The sequence below is a fragment of the Crinia signifera genome, chromosome 9 (assembly GCF_055691185.1).
Source record: "Crinia signifera chromosome 9, ASM5569118v1, whole genome shotgun sequence".
Classification (NCBI taxonomy): domain Eukaryota; kingdom Metazoa; phylum Chordata; class Amphibia; order Anura; family Myobatrachidae; genus Crinia; species Crinia signifera.
The window spans coordinates 48,284,237-48,308,093 of NC_139225.1; the positions used below are offsets into that span (position 1 = coordinate 48,284,237).

Genomic DNA, 23,857 nt, shown 5'->3' on the forward strand with positions numbered 1-23,857 from the left:
CCCCTACCTGCAGCCAGCAGCAGCCTGTCTTTCTCTGACAGCTAGAAGCTGTCGCCCAGCTGCTACACAGTTTGTCTGCTGGAGTGGGTGGCTGCCTAATTTTGCAGATGGCCTGATAGAAAGGTAGAGAAAGGTACTCAGAAACCCCCCTGCGTGCACGCGTGAAGGTGGAGGTAGACCTAGTTCAACCTAACCATTGCAGGTGGTGGAACTCGGTTCCACCCAATTCCCCCCACTCCAACCCCTGATAACAACAATTAACATAGCGCAGTTTATGCACTATTATACTCATGTGTTGTATTATTAATTAGCAAACCTGAGCCAGCTCCTGACACAGGAAACTGAAAAGAGGAACTGGGAGTATAATGAAAAAAAAAAAAAAAAGAGTTTAGTAAAACAGAGCTTCACAGTTCACCCTGTGTCTTGCTTCACCCTGCCACCAAAGCTGTGTGTCATATCTGTAGGGAGATCCAACAGGACTTTGAGAATGGATACACATTAGAGTCCTATGCTGCACTGTAAGTACAGAATAACAGTAACATTATTTTCTGCTGATATCTCCTGTTTGTAACATATAGAAATTATACATGATAGATCTAAATAAGGAACGCATCTGCAGACTCAATGTATAAACAGCAATAGTACAATATGTTCAGGACAGGTATTGGTAAAGCCAAAGCAAAAAATATATATATAAACTTCGGAGACTGTAAAACTGTTGACATCTGGAAAAAATGCTACATGATTGTATTTTCTTTCCCCCATTGTCTGGACAGCAGCAAGCATATATTTTTTGCACTGCCTCCCTGCAAATGGTTATCATGGCCATTTGCTGTACAGTATAGTAAAAGTAAAAAACCTGTCAGACGAAAATGCTACTTACTATACTACCTTTAATTAATGTGGATATTTCCATTAACATCATAAAATGTTAATAAAGCCATGAGTCACTGGTCACTGTCATACAAAAATAATCACATCACTAAACTAGATTCATTGATTTTCTGTATTTTTAAAAGCACGTATTTGCAAGTGATACTTCTGTATAGCAATGTGCAGTGCAATTCATTCATATAAAATGTTATAATACAGCAACGAAATAGGAAATTACAGTAAATATATGTGTTGGGGTTCAAAACATCTGGGCAAAATAGCTTTTTAATAGATTTTAATGGATAAAGCCTCTCCATAAGGTAGGGAATTTAAAAATGAGCTTTGACTGAAGTTTGAGGAGATAATGAGGCAAATACGGGTAAAAAAAAATATTCGTATTGTAAAATATGATTTTTTTAGGTGTATTCGTATTTTCAGGATTACTATCCTGAATCAGGATTTACTATCCTGAAAATACATTAATTGGTATTCATATTCATGGCACATTCGTATTTGTATTTACAAATATGGATGTATACGCCATCAAAAGAATACAAATAGGAATCACCATTCAAAAGAATAGTGATTCCTAATTTACTAAGTGGCCGTATTGAAAATACGGCTGCTAATTAGCAGGATACGGCCACTAATTGCCGTCCAAATACGCCTGGAAAATACACTTCATTTTTCAGGTGTATTTGGCAGTGTAAAAAAAAAAGGGACATGGGCATGGCCGTAACCAGCCCCAGGCTGAAAGAGCCGGTCCTGTTTAAAAAAAAATAAGGGAACAATTTAAATAGGGTTCTCCTTATTTTTTAAAACCAGCACCAGGCCCAAGGGCTGGTCCTGGTTCCCAAAATATGGGGGTCAAAACGAGTAGGGGTCCCCAGTATTTCAAGATCCAGCACCAGGCCCAAACCAGCCAGCAGTGTAATGCCACAGCCAGGCTGTGACTTTCTATGCAAGTCCCCCAGCCAAAGCATTAACCCCCTGACCGGTCAGCCTGGGCAGGGGTCCTGTAGAAGTGAGAACCACCCCAATGAAGCCCCCCCCCCCTCCAGAACTTACCTGCTCAGGCTGAAGCCTGGTGCTGGTTTAAAAAAATAAGGGGAACCCTATTTAAATTGTTCCTTTATTTTTTAAAACAAGGACCGGCTCTTTGAGCCTGGGGCTGGTAACGGCCCTTCAGTTCCATACACTGAAGCCTGCATGGAACTGACTGGTATATAAAAATACAAATTTGTATTTAAAAATACAAATTTGTATTTAAAAATACAAATTTGTATTTAAAATATGAATTCGTATCGGCAAAAATACAAATCCAAATGCCATCGGAAACTACAAAGCAGTCAAATACGACTGCTTTGTAAATTTCCTTCCGGAATATGAATTCATAAATTAAATATGACAGCGATGGCAGTCGTATTCATTCGTATTAAGAATATGAATTTTCGTATTTGCATTGTTAGTTATGATTCCCCAATGACTCAAACATGGACTAATATTATAGGCATTCTGACATCTGTATTAACTAACAGGCTCATTTGAGCCACCTTTTGCCAGAAGTGCGTTTGCCAATGACAGCCTACCACACCTGCTTTAAACAAGATGAATTATGCGCATGTGAATTATGCGCATGTGCACGGTCCCTGGGTGAATGAACTCAGCGACTTGCATAGTCTCCGATCCATTCGCACAGAGCGATGCGGGCTGAGGGTGTGGGAATCGGGTGTTAGCCCAATCAAAAAAAAAATCTGTTTTCTATACATTATAAAACAACCATGTAATTATGCTAAATATCCCTGTTACAGATAATACTATAAAACAAATGATCAGTACTAGAATTAAAAAATACCAGTTAATAATTAATATTCATAATCAATTTAACTGTATACCAACAGTCATAAAAAGATATTTTAAAATAGGGGTAACTTCAACAATCATTTAGTCCATATGAGTGTAAAGTGTTTAAGGTGACAATCCATCAGGTTTCTCATTTAAACAAAAGTTTTAACCTATCTCCATCCCTTATGTCCAATATTACATGTTCTAATTGCAAAGTCCTAGATTCACACCCCTGACATTTAAAAAATTGTCGCTGCACGCTGTGATTCTCAATTTTATTTTTTGATATTGCGGCAATGCCCAAAAATACAGACTTTAAGTGGTCTCTTAGTCTTGTTGTTATATTTTTTGCCACAGACACATATCAGCATGGATATTACATAGGTGGTTAGACAGTTTATTTATTTTTGTTTTTTTACATAGCGCAGCATGTTCTGTTACACATTATAATTGGAATCAACAAACTGGGTGATTACAAACAGACATAGAGGTTGGAGGACCCTGATCGCAAACTTACAATCTATAGTGAACTAGGAAGGATACACACAGAGAGGCACTATCTATAGCAGGCATTCCCAACCACAGTCCTCAAGGCACACCAACAGTGCAGGTTTTGTAGATATCCAGGCTTGAGCACAGGTGACTTAATTAGTATCTGAGGGATTCTGATTAAACCATCTGTGCTGAAGCCTGGATATCACTAAAACCTGCACTGTTGGTGTGCCTTGAGGACCGTGGTTGGGAATACCTGATCTATAGTATAGCAGTCCCAGCAAATTACCAAACACAGTACTGATGGGATGTAATTAGAATTAAAGCTTTTGAAGGTTATGTGGGCTGTTCAGGAATTTGATAGGTTTGCCTAAAGAGGTGAGTTTCAGTGAATGCTTGAAAGTTTGGAGGCTGGAGGAGAGACTTATCGTTCATGGAAGGGCATTCCATACGGTGGGTGCTGCCCGATGAAAGTCCTGCAGTTGTGAATGAGATCTGGTAATTATGTGGATGAGAGGCGCAGATCTTGCGAAGACCGGAGAGGTAGAGTTGGGAGATATTTTGAGATAAGTGATGACATATATGTTGGTGTAGCTTGGTTAATTGCTTTGTATGTGAGAAGTATATTGAATTGAATGCGGTAGAATATGGGCAATCAATGTAGGGACTGACAGAGTGGATCAGCAGATGATGAACACCTCGCTAGGAAGATTAGCCTTGGATGACACATAGACAGCGAGCTTGTGGCGTAGGGTGGACAGTTATGGAGATTTCAGGTTGGTAGCTAGTCTTGGCTGGCAGAAAAATAAGTAATTCTGTTTTGGGAATGTTGATTTTGAGGTTGCGAGATGACATCCAAGATTGCAGAAAGACATTCTGTTTCACGCACCTAGACAGATGGTGACAAATCTGGGGAGGATGGATAGATAGATAGATAGATAGATAGATAGATAGATAGATAGATAGATAGATAGATCCCCATACAAATGATACTGAAAAACAAAGGAGTTAATTAGTTTAGCAAGAGATGAAGTATAGATTGAGAAAAGCAGTGGACCTAAGACTGAGTCTTGTGGTACTCCAACTGATAGAGGTAGGGAAAGGGGAGCTGGAATCAGAGAAGTGAACAGTGAAAGTACGGTTAGATAGGTAGGAAGAGAATCAAGAGAGTGGTCAACCATATCAAAATGCAGCAGAGAGATCTAGAAGAATAAGTAGTGAGTAATGGCCTTTAGATTTACAGTAGCAGTGGCCAGATAATTTTCTACCTTGGTCAGTGTTGTCTCTGTGGAATTTTGCGACCGAAAGGCTTACTGAAGTTGGTCCAATGAGGTGTGAGAGTAAAGAAAGTGTGTGAGGTGAGTGTAGGCAAGTCTCTCAAGTAGCGGATATTAATCTTAAACAAGAAAAAGGAAACTAGGCGCTGGCATGAGTTGCATCAATTAAAATTTCTAGCAGCTGCTTGGGTGAGGTTTATAGTGAACCTCTAGGGGTATATAGCAAAAAGAGAGGTGTATATCTACACGGGAAGCAGCGCTCTGACAATTAAATAATAATTTATATACAATAAATTGGATATGGGATTGCCTGAATATAGGTTTAACAATTTATTTTATACATATAAAAATAATATACATTAAAAAATACACACAATAAACAATAAAATAATAGGGACAGATACTTTCTGTATATAACTGCAGTGTGAGCCCAAGGGGAGGTTTCTGGTATTAATGTCCTCTAAATGGCTTATTGATAGGTTTGTAAATGGCTTTTTTGACAGTCTCACCAATAATGGGGTTTTTCCGGCTTGGGTCCTGTGTCCTCACTAAAGTGCGGTTGTGCAGAGATGGTACCGGGCCGCTGGAGGAAGATCTCTGACCTTGTGGTGCTTTCCCAGATGGTGGATAAAGTGCTTGTAGCCAAAATGTAGTTTAGAAGTCCAGCTAATTTTTGGGGACTTGTAGCCTTAAGAGGAGAGAGTCTCTGAACCAGTGTCCTCAACTCTTGCTCACTGTGCTCTGACGCGTTTCACTGAGCTATGGCAGCTTTTTCAAGGTCTCTCAAGTAGCTTGGATAGGCAAGGGAGCTTAGAGATGGGACGGTAATTAGAGAGTTTGGGTCACTGCATGCTTAAGCAGAGAAGGAAAGATACCAGGAGAGAGAGAAATTACAGATTTTAGTTAAGGTTGGGATAAGCACAGTAGACAGAGCTTTAAGGACTCTTAAGGGTATAGGGCAGGGCTGGGCAATTGCAGCGCTCCAGATATTGATGAACTACACATCCCAGAATGCCTTGCATCAGTTTCAGCATGGCCACATAGCAAAACTAATGCAAAGCATGTGTAGTTCATCAACATCTGGAGGGCCACAATTGCCCAGCCCTGGTATAGGGTATAGGGTCAAGAGGAGAGGTAGTAGAGGAGGAGGAGAAGAGGGTTGATACTTCATCTTCACTTGTGAGATCAAATGAAGAGAAGGTGCCAGACAGTTAATAAACCATTTAACTTTAAATGTTTAATTAAGGTCTGAGGTAGAAAAGTCCTTCTGTCTTCTCGAACCATACTGGCACACAAGTAAAAAACCTTTCTGGTTTGGTTAAAAAAGTTCCACTCACATTTGGATTCTGACTGGCGGTTGCTAAGGGTAACAAGCTAGGTGAGAGGTGAAAGATAACTTTTTAATGTTTTGGCTCTTCTAAAGACCAATTCTGTTTTTTCAGGAACAAATGTAGCTAGGACAGAGTCCCTCCGAATCACATGCCCGTATTGGTTCAAAAAAATTCTTCTGATCAGTAATTAAATTAGCTATGGAGTGACTGTGAGGTAGACTGGTTTTGTGCATGAGTTAATGTGTACATAAATATATATATAAATATATATATAGGGGTCAATAGGGGTAACGGCACACTCCTAGCGGTATAATGGCGGGGTGCCAGGTCATAGAAGGAAATATATATATATATATATATATATATATATATATATATATAGTGATGTTACATTGACTGTGAGTCTTCATTCAAAGTCAGGAGTGCCACACCTTCGTATCCATATGAAACTTTCTTTGTGAAGGCACCCAGTACATTGCACATGTTATTTGGAGTTCCAGACCCTCGACATATTATATATATATATATATATATATATATATATATATATATATATATATATATATATATATATATATATATATACACACACACACAGAATACTCTTTCAATGGGCTAGTAAGTATGAGAGCAGCAAGTACAAGTAAGGGGTTGTGTTTCCCTTGTATTGGACCATTTCAATTGTGCCAAATGATTAAGAAAAACATTTTATTGCTTTTTTATATATATTTTTATAAAATTTCCCAAATTGCTTGGATACAATTTTGAATCATTTGTCATTTGAAGTTAATGGTGGTGGTTTAAACATAAGCGCACTCTATTTTATATATATATATATATATATATATATATATATATTTATATTAGAGATGTGCGGACTCGGATTCCGGAGATCCGAGCCCCACGAACGTCATCAATCCGAGCCCGGTTACCAGCAGCGCTTGGAGATTCCTGCCTGACTCAGGTCCGGCAAAACGTCATCGCATGGTGCCGTATTTCGCAAGACTTTAAATAGCGGCTCCCGCGCCCGCCATCTTCACTCCAGTCTAGTAGTGGGTTGGTAGAGGGTGTGTTGGTGCTGCTGCTGGAGCTTAAACTTAAGCTTGAGCTGGACCTTGAACAGAATATTTTATTCGCAGGGGCTGTCTCCCTCAGTGCTGCTGTGTACTCTGTTCTCGTCTCTGCTTAGGGTGGGATCACCCTAGTAAGGAGGACAGTCTAACTGTGTACTTGTAGTACTACTGTCTCCTCTGTGCTGGGGCCTACCTCTGGTGCTGTGCTGTAATTATTATTATATATTTTATTAATAATTAATTATATATATATATATATAGTCCACTGGTGTTGCCTGCACTGAATAGAGGCTGCCAGTATTATTTACTCAGTCCACTGTTGCCACTGGCAGTGCTACTGCCTAAGTGTACCTACCTAGTAAATACTAGGCTGCTATATACAATTTAATTAAAAAATTATACCTGTCCTGCCATCAGCTTAAACAAGAGGTGGTGACGCGCTGGAACTCCACCCTCTATATGCTGCAGAGGATGGAGGAGCAGCAAAAGGTCATTGAAGCCTACACGGCCACCTACCATAGGCAGAGGAGAGGGGCTGTACCTGACGCATGTGAAGCGGTGAGGGAGAAAAGGAAACACCCGCCTATCGAGCCAGATAGCTGAATCCACCCTAGCGATCAATTGAGTGAGAGAAGTAGCAGCCAGATAGCCCTCACATACCCGATAGGGGTCTTGTTGGCTGCTTACCCGTACATGTACGGTTAGGTAGTAAGATACCGGTTGCTGAAAAGCGATACATCTCCAACCCAGGGGTCCAAGGCCCTTATTCTGGTTGGTGCGGTCAGAGCCGCACACGGGGCTCCGACCGCACAAACCAAGGGCCGCCCACCCGACGGATCGCCACTGCCGTCCGTACACGGACGGCTGGCGATCCGCATCAAAATGGTGGAGGCGTACGCCTCCACCATGGTGGGAGCTGCCCCCTGCCTTCGATGGTCGTCGACCATCGAAGGCAGGGCCGCACGCCGCGGCAGCCCCGCAAGCTGAGACCACACGGACAATCGTCCGTGTGGTAGCTTGTATGGGGGCTGAAAGCTGACATCCGGCGACGTCAGCTTTCCGCCCCCATGTCATGGTAATGAGGGCGTCATGCCCTCATTACCATGCATACGCCCCGCGTTTGCATGGGAACGCCCATGAAACGCGGGGCGTACACATAGGGAAATGAGGGGATGAAGCCCCTCACGCCCCTATACGCCCCCTTTGCGGCGGACGAAATCCGTCTGCGGCGAAGGGGGCTGCACATGCGCAGAATGACCTCTGCGCATGTGCAGTGGCAAAACATCGGCGGTACGGCCGCACGCGGGCCGTACCGTGCCGATTAGAATAAGGGCCCTAGAGAGGTGGAGGAACTCTTCCATCTGCCACCTTAAAATTGATTAGCCCCCTCCCCTCCACCCATTAGGCAATGATTTAAGAGACAACTGCAAATAAATGAATAATAATCACAAAATTAAACAATCAGATTACATCAATTAATAATAATCATAATCACACAATCAAGCCAGATAGGGGTCTTGTTGGATGTTAAACTGATCGAAAAAGTTACACACTTGCAGACAAACTCTGTGCTGCCCGAAATGCCCACTGCTCCTTGGCTGCACATGGTAAACAGATACTGGTCTTTTTGGGGCCTAGTTTTTTAAACTGCCATAGCATAGTTATCCAGCTACCACGGTACAACCTTTTGCCCTAAAAACAATATTGTGAGGTGTGAGGTGTTCAGAATAGACTGGAAATAAGTGGAAATGAATGTTATTGAGGTAAATAATAGCGTAGGAGAAAAAAAAAAAAAATAAATTCTGCGATTTTAGCAGTTTTTATGCTTTAAAAAAAAAAAATCAGAACCCAAAACCCAAAAATCCAAACACAAAACGTTTAGGGGGTGTTTTGGCAAAACCCATTAGAACCCAAAACCTGAAGGTAATCAGAACCCAAAAAAACACAAAACACGAAAAGTGGCCGATGCACATCCCTAATATATATATATATATATATATATATATATATATATATATATATATATATATACTGTCAGCCAGTGAAGGAGCTACTGAAAACTGCTACATTGTGGTGATATATTTTGTGGAGTGATTTCTCAAAATCAAGTCATTCATCTATTGATTTTCCTACTGGTTTTGGAAAAATTAATCTACTTTTATACGATTGAGTGAGTCCTGCTCCCGATTATCGTTTTTTCTCTTTAAATTATAAGGCCGGTGTAGCCTATATCCATCTCGTCCACCCTATTGGAATGGTGAATTCTACAACTTAGGACCACGCCTACCTACACCCGACTAAACGGATTCTGCATATAAATTCACCTTGTATTGAATTATTTTCTGAACCCTACAGTTTAGGACCACGCCTACCTACACCCTACTAAACAGATTCTGCATATAAATTCTATTGAAATACTTTCAGTGCCTCAGCGTTTATAGACCGGATACTTACTAGCCTAAAGAAATTTTCCCCATAAACCATCTGATTGGGACCCTATTAACTCTGATACTCACGGATTTACACCGACATCCAATCACCCAGCCAGTTTGGCTTCTACTTACCTACAACGGATTTTATCATTATCCTGTATGAATTCTAAACGTTGATCAAATCATACACTTGAAAATTATTCTGTTTTACCACTGATGAAGTCGTTCTGACGAAACGCGTTGGGTTTCAATAAAGAACTTTTTACCTTGAACAGAATTCCACGTCTCATTCGGGAAAGGGACAATAATCAACTGTCGTTATACCAATTTTATTAGTGTTTTATATTGTACTGAAGTGACTAGGTGGTACTTTTTCAGCGCTCTCCGATATAAACCCTTTTTTTGTATCTCTTGCCTGACTCCCACTAACAGGGGAGCCTTATCGGAGTAGCAGCAGATATTAATATTTGCTAGCGCAATACGAGGTCCATACTGTATTTATATATATATATATATATATATATATATATAGTAGGGTAGGGAGACTTATGTCAGCTGCAAGGTGGATAACTTGCCCTGGTGCCAACCACTGGAGAAAGGGACTACCGACTGGTGATGAAACCAAAAACTGGGTTTATTCCATATAAATATATATATATATATATATATATATATATATATATATATATATATATATATATACAGTGCTATTTTTCAGCAGGCTCCAGCAGGAACTGAGGCCCTTATTCTAGTTCACTCTTTCTGACAAAATCCTTATTAGATGGACAAAACCATGTGCACTGCAGGGGGGCAGATTTAAAATGTGCAGAGAGAATTAGATTTGGGTGAGTCATTTTGTTTCTGTGCAGGGTAAATACTGGCTGCTTTATTTTTACACTGCAATATACTGTAGAGCTCACTTTGAAGTAAAACCCCACCCAAATCGAATTATCTCTGCACAAGTAACACCTGCCCCACCTGCAGTGCATATATATATATATATATATATATATATATATATATAAAATACAGACTAGTACAAATCTGCCGGCACTCACTTCAAGTAATAGTCCATCTGGTGCCCGAATAGCAATATTCCATATATCTGATACAAATAAACGGCACTCCAAAGGCAGGGGTAATGAAGATAAAACGGTGTATTTTAAAGGATAACAAGCTTTCAGGATATCAGCCCCTTCCTCAGGTCACACACCTACAGCAATTACATGCATAACAAAACATACCTTTATACCCTCCTTGTGCATCCACCTGCGGGCTGCAGAGAACCAAACACCGCCGGCCGGACACCAGAAGGTGATGCAATTCCGGGTAGACGCCAGTTGCTAAGCAACCGTACAGCAAGCGTCTCAACTTGGGAGGCCCATAATTCCAGCTCCGGCCAGCCACATCTAAGCAAACACTCTGCACACTCACATATGTGGAAAGCTGTAATAATGCCACTTACTACAGATGTGGTATAAGGCAATTCCACACGGACACAGCGTCACAGTCACATACCGGATGGACGCAGGCAGTAGTTGCTAAGCAACCCACTGGTTTACAATCCCTCAGGCTGTACACACAGATACACCATTCTTGCTAGTCGATGACCATCATACCCTGTATAGAGACAAAAATAGCTAAATAACCAAAATGTAAAATACATATACATAAATTACAATGAAAACAACACACATAAAGAAATGAAAAAATATAAAAACAACAATATAAAGAAAAAAGGATAATTCAAATCAGGCTATTCCAATTAAACTTATTGTTTAAACCTCTTGGGTAGGTGGTATCTAACCTAAGAATCCACCTAGCTTATAAGTGAAGCAGGGTTTTAACTCTATCACCTCCCCACATAGATTAATCATAGATTAATTTACCTGATCTATCATAAAATACTTCAAAGCTGAAAATGGATGTCCCATTGCCTTAAAGTGGCGGGCGATAGGCTTGTCATTTTCTCTGCCACCCAAGGCAAGACTTATTGCTGACCTATGTAGGCCCATACATTCACGGAAACTCTGTGACGTCTGTCCCGCATAAAACAACCCACAAGGGCATACGATCACATAGACAACGTGTGTATATCTACATGTCAGTACAGATCTGTTGTCAAAACTTTTTTGAAAATGGGGATGCTGAAAAGACTTACATTTGACCATATAATGACATGTGGTGCAGTTAAAACAACTATAACACCTTGGCGGTTTAGTATAAGTATTAGGAGCTATTGGCAATCCTGCGCCAGTAATATCTGTATGGACCAATCGGTCCCTCAAATTACGTCCTCTCTTGAAGGCTGCAATAGTATGGACATTTTGTAAGTCTGGCAGATCAACATCAGTTTGACACTGGGCCACAAGGCCCTAGTGGCCTGGGAAATCACTGGGCTGGCCACAGAATATAAACTAGACCACGGCAGGGTCTCACCCTTGTTTTTTTTGGGGTGATAATAGCTGAGACCTAGGCATTTGTAATACTTTCATATTTACGTCTTCCAGTACAGACCGGTCATATTCCCTCGCCACAAACTTGGCAATGAGGGTATCCAGCCGATCTGGGGGACCAGCAGTATTGCTCATCAGTCTAGAAATCTGCATCATCTGAGACATGATTAGACTTTTTTTAAATGCAGGCGGGTGATGGCTGGAAGCCATCAAAAAGGTATTGCGGTCTACATCATTAAAGTAAGCGTCTGTTGAGATCTTCCCATCCCTAATGTGTACTGCCACATCAAATGGACAACAGATGCACTATATGTAAAAGTAAATACAATTGTAGACTTACAGGCATTAATCGATGAGATTAATGCTGTTAACCATTCTACACCCCCGTCCACAAGATGAACACGTCATTAATGTATGCAAACATATACTGGCTGACCAAAAGGTCATTCAAAAATATTAGCTCTTCCTGTTGAAGCATATATATGTTTGCATATGCTGGGGCCACCGATGACCCCATGGTGCAACCACAGAGTTGCAGGTAATAGCAACCATCAAACAAAAATTATTTTGATTTAGAGTAAGATCCAACAGACATATAACCAGCTCATGATTAAATATATCATTGGTAAAATATTGAGCTATGAAAGATCTCATAGCCTCCAGATCACCTTGATGTGTAATGTATGTATATAGGTTGCATACATCTAAGCACACCATTATTGTATTTTCTGGTACATCCACAATACTAGCCAATAGGTTAAGAAAACTAGTATCTTAGTATCTAAGAATGCTTTCTTAACAGGCAGGAGGGGCTGGAGGAGGAAGTCCAAAAGTTGTGATACTGACTGGTAAAGGAAATTGCGGGCAGAGATGATAGGGCATCCGGGTGGTATATCAGCATTTTTACGTAATTTGGGGTGGGTGTAAAGGACTGGAATAAAAGGATGGTCGCACGAGATATTTTTCACTGCTTTACTAGACAAATGGTCAGCAGATACTGTTGATTTCAGCACCGATTCAAGCTCTTTGAGGTATACAGGAGTAGGGTCTTCTCGCAGTTTCTTATATACCGCAGAGTCTGCCAGTTGTAAATAAATTTATTCACAGTAGTCCCAAATGTTTTGTACTACTATGGCACCGCCCTTATCAGCGAGCCTATTAGTGATGTCCTGATAGAGACCTAGCTGACTAATGTATCAAGCTTCAAAAAGTGATAAAATGGAGAATGATAAACAGCCAGCCAATCAGCTCCTACCTGTCATGTTACAGGCGGGGTTTGAAAAATGACAGGTAGGAGCTGATTGGCTGGTTGTTTATCACTCTCTTGATACATCTGGCCCTTAGTGCTAGGAACTCCGATTTGGTAAGATTTTTTTGAGACTTTCCCTGGGGCAGCAATAAATTGATTAACTGAATCATCAAGCAGATGGCCAAATGTTTTTTAAAGAAGGGTTGGATGAGATGGGATCGAATCTGGATCCAGACCTGGTTTTCAGAAAAACATAAACTGGATCTGTATAAGTTGGTTGAATGTGATTTTGGAAATGTTCCTTTAAATGGAGTTTCCTAAGGAAATTATGATGGTCACATCTCCAAGTAAAGACATCATGAAAACTATTTGGGAAAAAGGAGTCATTTATTGAGCACATTGAGCTCAGTAAGAGACAGCACCCGGTCCGACAGGTTAAACACAAGTATTTCTTGTTCCTCTGTTCGTGAGGAGGATTTCTGCGGACTTCTTTTGTTCAGCTGTCCCCTGCAGGTGGCCGGCCTTTTTTGTTTACAGGCAATGATGTTTGTCCTAAAGGGAGGCTTTGTGTAACAGTTGCCTCATCTGACTCGCTGTCACTGGTGACCTGGCCTGAAGAAGTACGGGTATGTGTATGACCTTGTGCAGCTCTAGTGCTAATGTAATATTTACTTGAAATTGATGATTTTTTGTAACTGTTTTCCAGTATTTCACATAGTGTTATGTTAAGTGTATTATCAACACCTATTTTTTAACCCAAACTTGGAAGTCACTTTTTAACGCAATAAAATTGAGTTGCACCTTTTCGTAGTGTAAGTCTGTGTCTGCTATCGAAGGGAAGAAATTACACTTGCATCTCTGTCACGGACGGTGTGTTTGTGGAAAAAGAAGGTTGGTCAGAAGATGAAGAAGCTTTGTGTCATCTGGTCCACAATCATACCTCAGTACCTGGGTTTTACACAAGCATCCAATGTACAGTAGCACAAAGCATAAATCATTCCCAGTGGCGGTTTTTACCTATGGGCAGCAGGGCTGCAGCCACCCCAGGTAAAATCCGCCACTGTCTAAAGTGAAGCCAGATGCAGTCTGTGAGACTGCTCTGGCTTCAATGTGACTGGCAGTGACTTCCTATTGGAAGTCCTACCTGCCAGTCACTCAAGGCAGTCCCATTGGGAGGTGTTCCCTCCCTCCGTGATGCCTCTCTGTGTGCAAATGCGTAGCAGCCCCCAAAATGGGTTCTGTGCATGTGCAGTACCGTGGACCATACTGCGCATGCGCTTGACCCAGGAACCTGATTAAGCTGGCGGTGGCAGCGTCAGCGGAGGGGGTTAGGAAGAGCATGCCACCACCCAATTTTCTAGGGAAGAGGGGTGTGGGATGTTACGCACCTAAAAAATGGTCTGAGCATGCCTCCACCTATAGGTACAGAGGAAGGAGTGGGATGCTGCATGCCTGTATGGTTGGGCTGGACATGCCCCCACCCATTTAGTGAGTGTCTTGCTTGCCAATTATTTCCTTGCCCTGCAAAAAAATATTCATCGCTGCACAGACCCCCTCACCATCGAAAGCGGGTATCGGATTTGGACCCATATGAATGGATCTGAATCGGCCCTAAAGTTTGTGTACGATATCAGGCACTGAATTTGAATGCTAACCAATCATTTTCTTTCACATATTTAGTGCCAGTTACATATTATGTCCCCAGTAGTGCCAGTTGCAGATGTCCCCAGTAATGGTTTCAGCATTTTGGATAACAGATATCTGGATAAGGATACTCAACTTGTAGTATATTAGGAGTAAAAAATAAAAAATGTAAAACATAGAGGAGTTGCTACAGATCCACTAGATCTTGATGTAAGCATGTTATCATCTTCACCCTGAGAAATGATCCAGCAACCTGCAGAACTGGGCAAAGACTAATTTTACTGAGGCTTTCCTAAAACAATTATGTGGGAATCCAGGTTTAAATTTGATTGCCAGACATATAAGTGAGTAAAAACAAACAGTTTATAGATTAATCTTTATATCTATTTTTCTTTTTGCTGACAATTTAAGAGTTTATCTAATTTTATCTTGTTCCTCTTTTTTTCTTTTAACCAAGTTCAGCAATAAAACATTCATACACAGGGTCTGACTTTCTATATGTAAAGCATTAAAAAGTACAAAATTATTTGGAACTACAACATATGGAGATTCTGGCTGTCCTCTCTTACCTCTTTCAGACCGCACTTTTTACCCGTTATTTTGAAGATTTTTTTTAGCGTTTTAAAACGGTAATTTGTGCAGTCTGAAAGGTGCAGAGTGAATTTACCGGTTCTATTGAACTGGTATTTCTAAACGGTAATAAAGCAGGGTCCTACCCGTTTCAGACCCTTTTTTTTTTTTCATCCACTGTTTCCTATGGGTTAAAACGGGTTCAGTGTTGTGAAGGAACAAAAACTGCATTGAAATACCGTTTAAGGACAAAAACTGCACTGAAATACCGTTTAAAGACATGCGGTGTGAAAGGGCAGACCCGTTTTTAGAAACGTTTTAAAATACCTGGTCAAAGCCAGTTTTGTGATCTTAAAATAGCATCTGTGAGGAGGCAGCCAGATCAGTACAGGAGGTGGTTATGGCATATGGAATGTAGGGGGTGTGGGGGCCTGGACAATTTTGAGCGCCATCAAGGCCCCGCATCCTGCTCTTCTATAGCCAAATTACTGGCATTGCAAAGTGGGGGCGTGGCTACCGTGAAGCAATTAAGCACATATTGCTTCATCCACTGCCCACTTTTTTGGTCGTGTGCAGGGGGTTCCACTGACTGCGATTGGCTGGCAGGTGAGGCTCATTACTTGTGAAATGTTCATTGTGAACGCATTATCTAATAAGTATGTCAATCTTTTCATTCTCAGATTTCCTGAAGATTATTGAAACCACTTCCACTGGTGCTGGTGGCAAAATATTATCAAATATTCCAACAAACTGTTAAAGAATGACAGATATGGATAAGCCAAACTTTAATATTTAGATCAAGAGCTGTTTGGTTTCTTCTTAAAGCTGTATATTGCAATCACTTTATCAACCATCCATCCTACATCCTACAAGGAACTTTTATCATGGCTGCAGCAACCCCTAGTATCTTGGAGAGTATCTTCTTAAAACGATCACAGCAGAAACGTAAGACATCTCCCCTGAACTACAAGAAGAGGCTGTTTGTGCTCACAGAAAACAAGGTCACTTATTATGAATATGACTTTGACAGAGGGGTAAGAATTATATTGTATTTATTTATAACTGCAGAAATCAGGCTTACTAATGAAAACTAATTTGTAGTTTTGGCTTTCTTTTTAATAGTAGCTTATTTAAAAAAAGGTTCATACAATCATTCAATGCATAAAGTGCACCTGATAGTTATGAAATGGAAAGGAGACATAAATAAAGATACTAGCATAATATATAGTACATTGTATATGATATTCAGTGCCATAACTAGACATTTTGGCTCCCTGGGTCAGAGAGAGATCTGGTACCCCCCCCCCCCCCCCCCCTTACCCATATTCAAAATATGGACAGTTAACATTGAAGGCGTGCACCAGAAATTGAGGGGCATGGCTTCATGTGAAGGGGCATGACCCCATATTAGTACCAAACCACATTACACCAGGGCCATCTTAAGAGCATTACGGGCCCCCGGGCAAAGCAGTGCAGCGGAGCCCCTATCAAATATATACATTAAAAAACAGCCAGAGGTTTAAATATATATAATAGGAGAGAGAGAGAGACTCTGAGAGAAAATGGCACCTACTCAACAAACTTGTCCCCGCCCGGACCCCATAAGGCACTCTGTCCAAACACATAACAACCTCCTGTTCATCCATGTCTGCTGCACAAACTAACCAGGTGTATAACAGAAAGAAAGAAAAAACCTGTAATAGATATATAGAGATAAATATATATTTTTGTATTTCTAGAAGCAAAATTTAACCCAATTAAAAAACATGTCCCCAAATGGCAATCTGCTAGGGCACATAAAAATAGCATAAAACAGGTCTTCGAAAAAAAATAGGTACAGTGCGCTGCAAAAAATTACACCATAATGCCTATTACATGTCACACACCCATTACATATTATACCACATGCCATAAGGCCCATTACACATAGTTACATAGTTACATAGTAGATAAGGCTGAATAAAGACTTGCGTCCATCGAGTTCAACCTACGTTTTAATAGCTTATCCTTTGTAAAAGACAGAATAAGATTCTTATTAGTACCCTTGGATGTTTTTATTCACGTTATGTGTCACACTGTAATAACTATTACATAGTATGCCACACGTGGTAATGCCCATTACATGTTATGCCAAATACCAGAATGGCCATTACTAGAGACAGGATTATATGCAACATAAAAAGCTTGAAATATGCATGCAAATATGCATGAAAAATACTTAAAATATGCATGAAAAGTGTTAAAATATGCTACATTTAATAATAAAAAAGAGTAATTTTTTATTTATTTATTTAAAAATCAGCATAAAATTAGTTGCAATTAAACCTCAAAAATTTGCCCACAGCATCTGCAGATGTCTAGTGCTATACACAGGATTTTTTTCCTTCCTGGCTGCTACAGCAGACTGCAGCGTCCAAAGCTCTTCTTGCATCAACTACACGGACCCTCATCTCCAGCGCCGATGGATCAAATGTCAGCATAGCATGTGAGGGCGGCGCAGTGGAAGGCTTCATCCATGCGCCGCATACTCACTGTGACATGGCATTTCCTCCGCGCCGCGTAATGTCACAACCTTTCCGCCGGCCTCCTCTGCTGTAGAAGTCTGTCTCTTGGTGCAAAGTCCCAGGCCAGGGGCAGGTAAAAGTTCAGGAGCTTCGTAATGGCATCCGCCCCGACTGACTTTTATCAACATGGATTGGCAGCCTACAGCAGTGTCAGACATAGCGTACATCCAAGGTTCCCCACACTGCGCACATATTATTGCCACAGCCTGCACACTCTACCACTACCTGGCCAGCAGCAGCAGGGCAAAGCAGTGCTGTGACTCATGGGTGGAAAGGGGGCAGGGCCTAAAATATGCACCATCACTAGATTTTAGGTAAAATATGCAATAACCAGTGAGAATGGGCAAAATATGCAAATGCATATAATCCTGTCTCTAGCCATTACACATGCCACACACGGTAATGCCCATTAAATATAATACCACATAATAATGTCTATAACATATTAATCCACATAAGTGGTGCTTACATGCTTGTTGCTACAGGTTTCTTGCTAGATGCCAGGGGTCTCTTGCTTGATGCCAGGGGTTTCTAGCTTGATGCCAAGAAAAGGGTTTTGTACTCGATGCCAGGGGTTGCATGCACTTTGCCAGGGGTTACATGCCCGTTGCCACTGGGGATTAAACCTCTGCCTCTTCCCTCCCTCTCTCCACCATGCATGGTAATAAGGGCAACAGCCGGGCAAAGTGGTGGACAACTCACCCGTGCTTGGGCAGGCACATGACATATGGGGACAATGGAGGACTGGAGATGATTTTATTTTATGCTTGAAACTTTCTTTATGTGCTTGGACGGCCCTACATTACACCATTTTTCACATTACTCCACACAGTGCCACTTGAATATTGGACACTCACACATAGTGAAATCACAAAAGTGTAATTTATAAACTGAGACACAAAACATAACATCCTCTCCAGATACTTACTCCAATGTAGAGTTGAATGCAGGAATATAACTGCCAATTTGTTTCACCTTGTGTTACTCTTACATTCCAAAAAATGAAACAATTATAAAGTAACCAATTTGCCCTGGAGATACTGTACTACTGTGAGCTTAACATCAGTGGACAGAGATAAGTAATTAACTGAAATTCAGCAGAAATATAACAGTTTAGCTCTCCAAACAGCATCTAAGTAAATAATAGTTTGTTATATAGCGCATACATATTCCGCAGCGCTTTACAGAGTATAGTTGAACATTCACATCAGTCCCTGCCCCAGTGGAGTTTACAATCTATATTCCCTATCACATTTTTTTTTGTTGGAAGCCAATTGACCTACCAGTATATTTTTGGATTGTGGGAGGAAACCGGAGTACCCGGAGGAAACCCACGCAAACACGGGGAGAAGATACAAACTCTGCACAGTTTGGGCCATTGTGGGTATCGAACCCATGACCTAAGCGTTAACCATTACACCATCTGGCCCCTATTAGCATTCTTCTTTTTCTGCCAGCACAGTGTATGTGTATTATGTGTTGTATATGTCCATGATTTTAGCCCCTTATTTCGCATCCATGACACATTCCCTCCCATCCCAATAAATGAAGGAAACAAAAGGGAATAATCATCTTTTATTCGAAACAAATAAAATTTTAATAAATATTCACTCAAAACCAAACAATTTGTTCTTGAGGTGTGCATCCAGTCAGGCAGTTCTTTCTTCTTCTTTTCAAATATGTTTATTATTAACTGCTTTGGACTGTACCCCCGTACACAATAATATATGATAAAGTGCGGACATAGAGCCTGAAGTAAAAAGGCCAACAGAGCAGTGTGCAGACTTTATCTCTCTCCGTGTTCAAATATAAAAGTAGCGATCTATGTCAATGGGGGCTAGTGTCGGACAGCAGTGTGATCTGATATGGTATCTTGTCAATTTTGTGACCAGTAAATAGGTCAAATACATATGATCAATATGCAAAAGGTAGACACAAGCAAAAGATCATTATAAAAATGTTCAACACATGAAATGGGTGACATTTGGGGATTTTTCCCCCCCTAATTCAGACTATAAACATTTTATCATTCAAAATCAGGTCCACATAGATGGTAAAGTGTGTAGAGCATAGTAGTAGTAGCATAGCGAGCAAAGCGAGTGAAATGTACAAATCGACATAAAGAAAAACTGGAAAAAATCATGTTGACCTTTCCCATGTCGACGATGTGCATGTCAAGTTTTTTATTTCAACCTAGTGACTGTCGGCGTAGACACTGTACACCTTTTATACCAGAACCATATGATACAGTGATACCTATTATTTTACTCTTGCTATTTACCAATCTCCTCCTCCTGAGGTTGACTGTTGGCAGTCAATAGTTAGCAAACCAGCAGTACTGTAGGTCTTACTTTTGTGGGGTAGGGGCACTGCTGCTGGCTGTTCTGCCATTGTTCACATGAGAAGAGGTGCACCCCTGGCAAGGTCCTGGCACCTGCACAATCGATCTGACAAGTACTGGGAGCATTGCAAAAAGGGGAGGCTTAACTGTGCATGCGCAAACCCTCCTCCCACCCCTGCTTCTATGGGTGGCATCATCTGAACCCCATAGAAGCCAGCTATGGCTGAAGATAAGACAGGGACTTATTTAATACAGGACAGTGGGTAACAATAGCCCCGCAGAGTCTGAAGTGGCAGGGAGGTACTCAGTAGGTGTGGGCGCCGGGGATCTGCGGGCGCTATCGCTGCACCACTGCTGGGATCTGCAGATCTACTTGTCTGGGGTCCTGGTGCTCCTCCTACTTCTAATGAAAAATGGCCCTCACCAAATGTTTGCCACTTTACAGCAGACAGTTTCTGAGGATGCTAGAGGAGGCTAGCATCCTTAAAAATGCTCTGCTGTTAGGGGCAGCCATTTTGTATTTTTCATTAGCAGTAGGAGGAGCGCCAGGACCGGCAATTAGAGGAATGTTTGAGGGTTTGGGGGGGTCTTAACTTTACTAGGGGAGCGCTGCAGAAATTTTCTGGCGGGGGCGCATATTTTGTAGTTACGCCACTGATACAGGAAACTAGCACTCTGCTAATCATGGCACAGTCTAGCAGTCAGATAGAGGGAGGAAGCACCTCCCACTGGTTAAGCCTATGGTTAACTGGCAGGTAGGACTTCCAATATTAAAATAAGGTACTATTACTGTATATAGAACATCCATTAATACTTGGTGTGTTGTGTTTTGTATGTTAAACAACAATGCAAGAAATGTTGTACCACTGCACGCACTATTGATAAGGCTACACCTAGGTATACTTTTGCAACTGCCCGCAAGCTAGGATTGCATACGATACATCGAATGCATTCCTTTTACATACGATATATCATATTTTGATCATGGATGCGGGATACAACAAATTCATGTCGTGCCATGATGATCTCCAGGTCTTATCTGACAAGAATTGTAGTTAAAACACATACGATATGAGTCACAATCATGTGAAAATGAGCCTTATCGTACTATCATATGGCCACCTTAAATATTCACGATTCAGACATTTAATGTCATCAGTAACCACTCATTGGAGTAAATATGCAATATAATATACTGTGAAAATATTCCCCCAGCTTATAATAATATACCTTGCGGCAGAAGCATTTCGATCCTTACATAAAGATGTGTCTTGTGTGACATAATTGGACAAATATAAGGCAAACTGTTGAACTAAAGCCACTACAGAACCCAGATAAGAAGAATGGAACAGAGGATAGACAGTATCTACAAAAGTCAACACCAAAAGGTCAACATTCACAATGTTGACATCAATAAAAGGTTAACACAAGTCAAAGGTTGCCATGGAAAAAGTAAACAAATGAAAAGGATGACATGAGTTTTCACATTTTTTGGTGTCAACATCATGTGAACACCCAATTACTGTAGCTCGTAACCTCGCTCTGCTACCACTGTTCTTGGAACACTTTACAGTTCCCAATTGCAGTCCAAGTATGATAAAGGCCAAAAAATTAATAAAATAGTGAAAAGGTTATGTTGACATTTTCATGTATTGACCATTGTGATGTCGACATTTTGCTTGTGTTGACCTTTTATTAGATTTTTGCATTTGTTCATACTTGTATAGCGATGCAGAGTATATTGGGGCAGCACGGATGGTGTAATGGTTAGCATTGCTGCCTCACAGCGCTGAGGTCATGGGATCAATTCCCACAATGGCTCTAACTCTGCGGAGTTTGTATATTCTCCCCGTGTTTGCGTGGGTTTACTCCGGGTACTCCGGTTTCCTCCCACAATCCAAAAGTATACTGGTAGGTCAATTGGCTTCCAACAAAAATTAACCCTAGAATGTCTGTGTGTGCGTGTACATGTGGTAGAGAATATAGATTGTAAGCTCCACTGGGGCAGGGACTGATGTAAATGAGCAACTATACTCTGTAAAGCGCTGAGGAATATGTATGCGCTATATACAGATGAATCATGCCTTATCCTTGCTGGCATGGATCGCCAGCAACACGGCGCCGCTATCTGACTGAGATGCACGTGCGTCCCCCACACACACGCGTCTCAGTATCCGGGCGGCGAGGCGGACGCATTACTGTCCGCCTCCCGCTCGAGGGGGCAGGGGGGGACCCGAGGAGGCTGCGGGGGGTGCGATCGCCCGGTGTGGGCATGTGAGGTCACCGGGCGACCGAGGGCAGCACCGTCGGAAGGGGACGCGCGCGCACCTCGTGCACGCGCGTCCCCTTCCGGCATACAGATGGCGGCGGGGCAGGGGATGGCGATGGCGACACTGCAAAGATGAATCCCGCTACATCTGTAAGAATCTGTTAATAAATAAATAAATATTGGGTCTATAGAAATGAATGCAATAATATTAAACAATAATAATTCCACAATAATTGTTTTTGTACACTGTTCTATTTGCATTGTCTCACTCGTAGTAAAATTATGTAAGAACACACAAAGAACCTGAGACACTCGCTGTAACTCTTATTTTCAGGAGCGTTTTGCATTATGCTAATAACAGCCCAAAGAAATATTCAAAATTGTATTTTAACCATTATAAAAAAACACAAATGTATTTTGTACATTGTGCCACTATCACAGTGTTATGTTTAGTACTTATCCAAATCTTGCCTCTATGTGTTTATGCATGCAATATTTGCATATGTTTTGTTTATTGTAGTAACACAGGGAAGTGGAGTAACGTAATGAAAGGAGCATTCTTAAAGGCTACAATATCAGTTTATCTGAGTGAACTAATCTTACTAATCTTATAATGTTTTGCATAAACATCCATTCGCAGCCTTGCGTGCGGGGACCAAATCATTTGATGGTTGGCGACCATCAAATCATTTGGTACGTACATGCAAATCTAAGACACTCTCAGGTGCCTTAGTTGTGCTTGCACCCTGTATGGGATCAGGGCAGGCAGCTGACATCCGGTGATGAAATTATTGGTTTGTTTGAGCCCCCCACAAAAAAAGAAGCAATTCACCTCTCCCTGTACAAATCAGCTGTACAGAGGGAAGATGTCATCCTCATCCTCCAGTTCTTCACCCCCTTCAGTGTGTACTTCCTCATCCTCACAGATTTTCAATTTGTCCCCACTGGACTCCACAATCACAGGTCCATCTGTAGTCTCTGGAGGCAATTGCTGTTCTTCGCTGAAGAATTGACGGTACTCTTTACTTAGAAGGGCGCCCATCTCGGCCATCTCGGGCATTGAATGCACTAAAAAATCAGGTGCGATGCGACAGACGAGATGCCCGAGATTTCCCATAGGGAACAATGTTAAATGTCTCAATTGACCCGATTTTCCTGTTCAATGCCTCAATTGACCCAATTTTTCCATAGGAAACAATGTTAAATGGGCCACAGAGGCCAAATAGGCACCCTGAAGTGAATAATGGCCACCCGAATTGTTAACGCCACCCCACGATCAACGTCAACCCGAAGCGTGGCGAGCGCAGCGAGCCCGCGAGGGGCGGCGGTACGCATCCTACGACCTTTTCATATCCCCACTATCCACGTCGGCGTGGAGTTGAGAATAGAAAGTGTGTGGCGAGCGCAGCGAGCCACCGAGCCCGAAGCGTGGCGAGCGCAG

At 41.4% G+C, this 23,857-nt stretch overlaps 1 protein-coding gene across 1 annotated transcript in view; it reads left to right on the forward strand.

Moving 5' to 3' along the window:
- Positions 1–404: 404 nt before the first annotated feature.
- Positions 405–23,857, forward strand: part of BTK (Bruton tyrosine kinase) — a 180,160-nt gene continuing 156,707 nt past the window's right edge. Inside the window, exons 1-2 of the mRNA XM_083159033.1 lie at positions 405–518; positions 15,923–16,276. Of these exons, the coding sequence (XP_083015159.1) occupies positions 16,127–16,276 (150 nt within the window). The 5' untranslated portion in view covers positions 405–518; positions 15,923–16,126. The remainder of the gene's footprint in view (positions 519–15,922; positions 16,277–23,857) is intronic.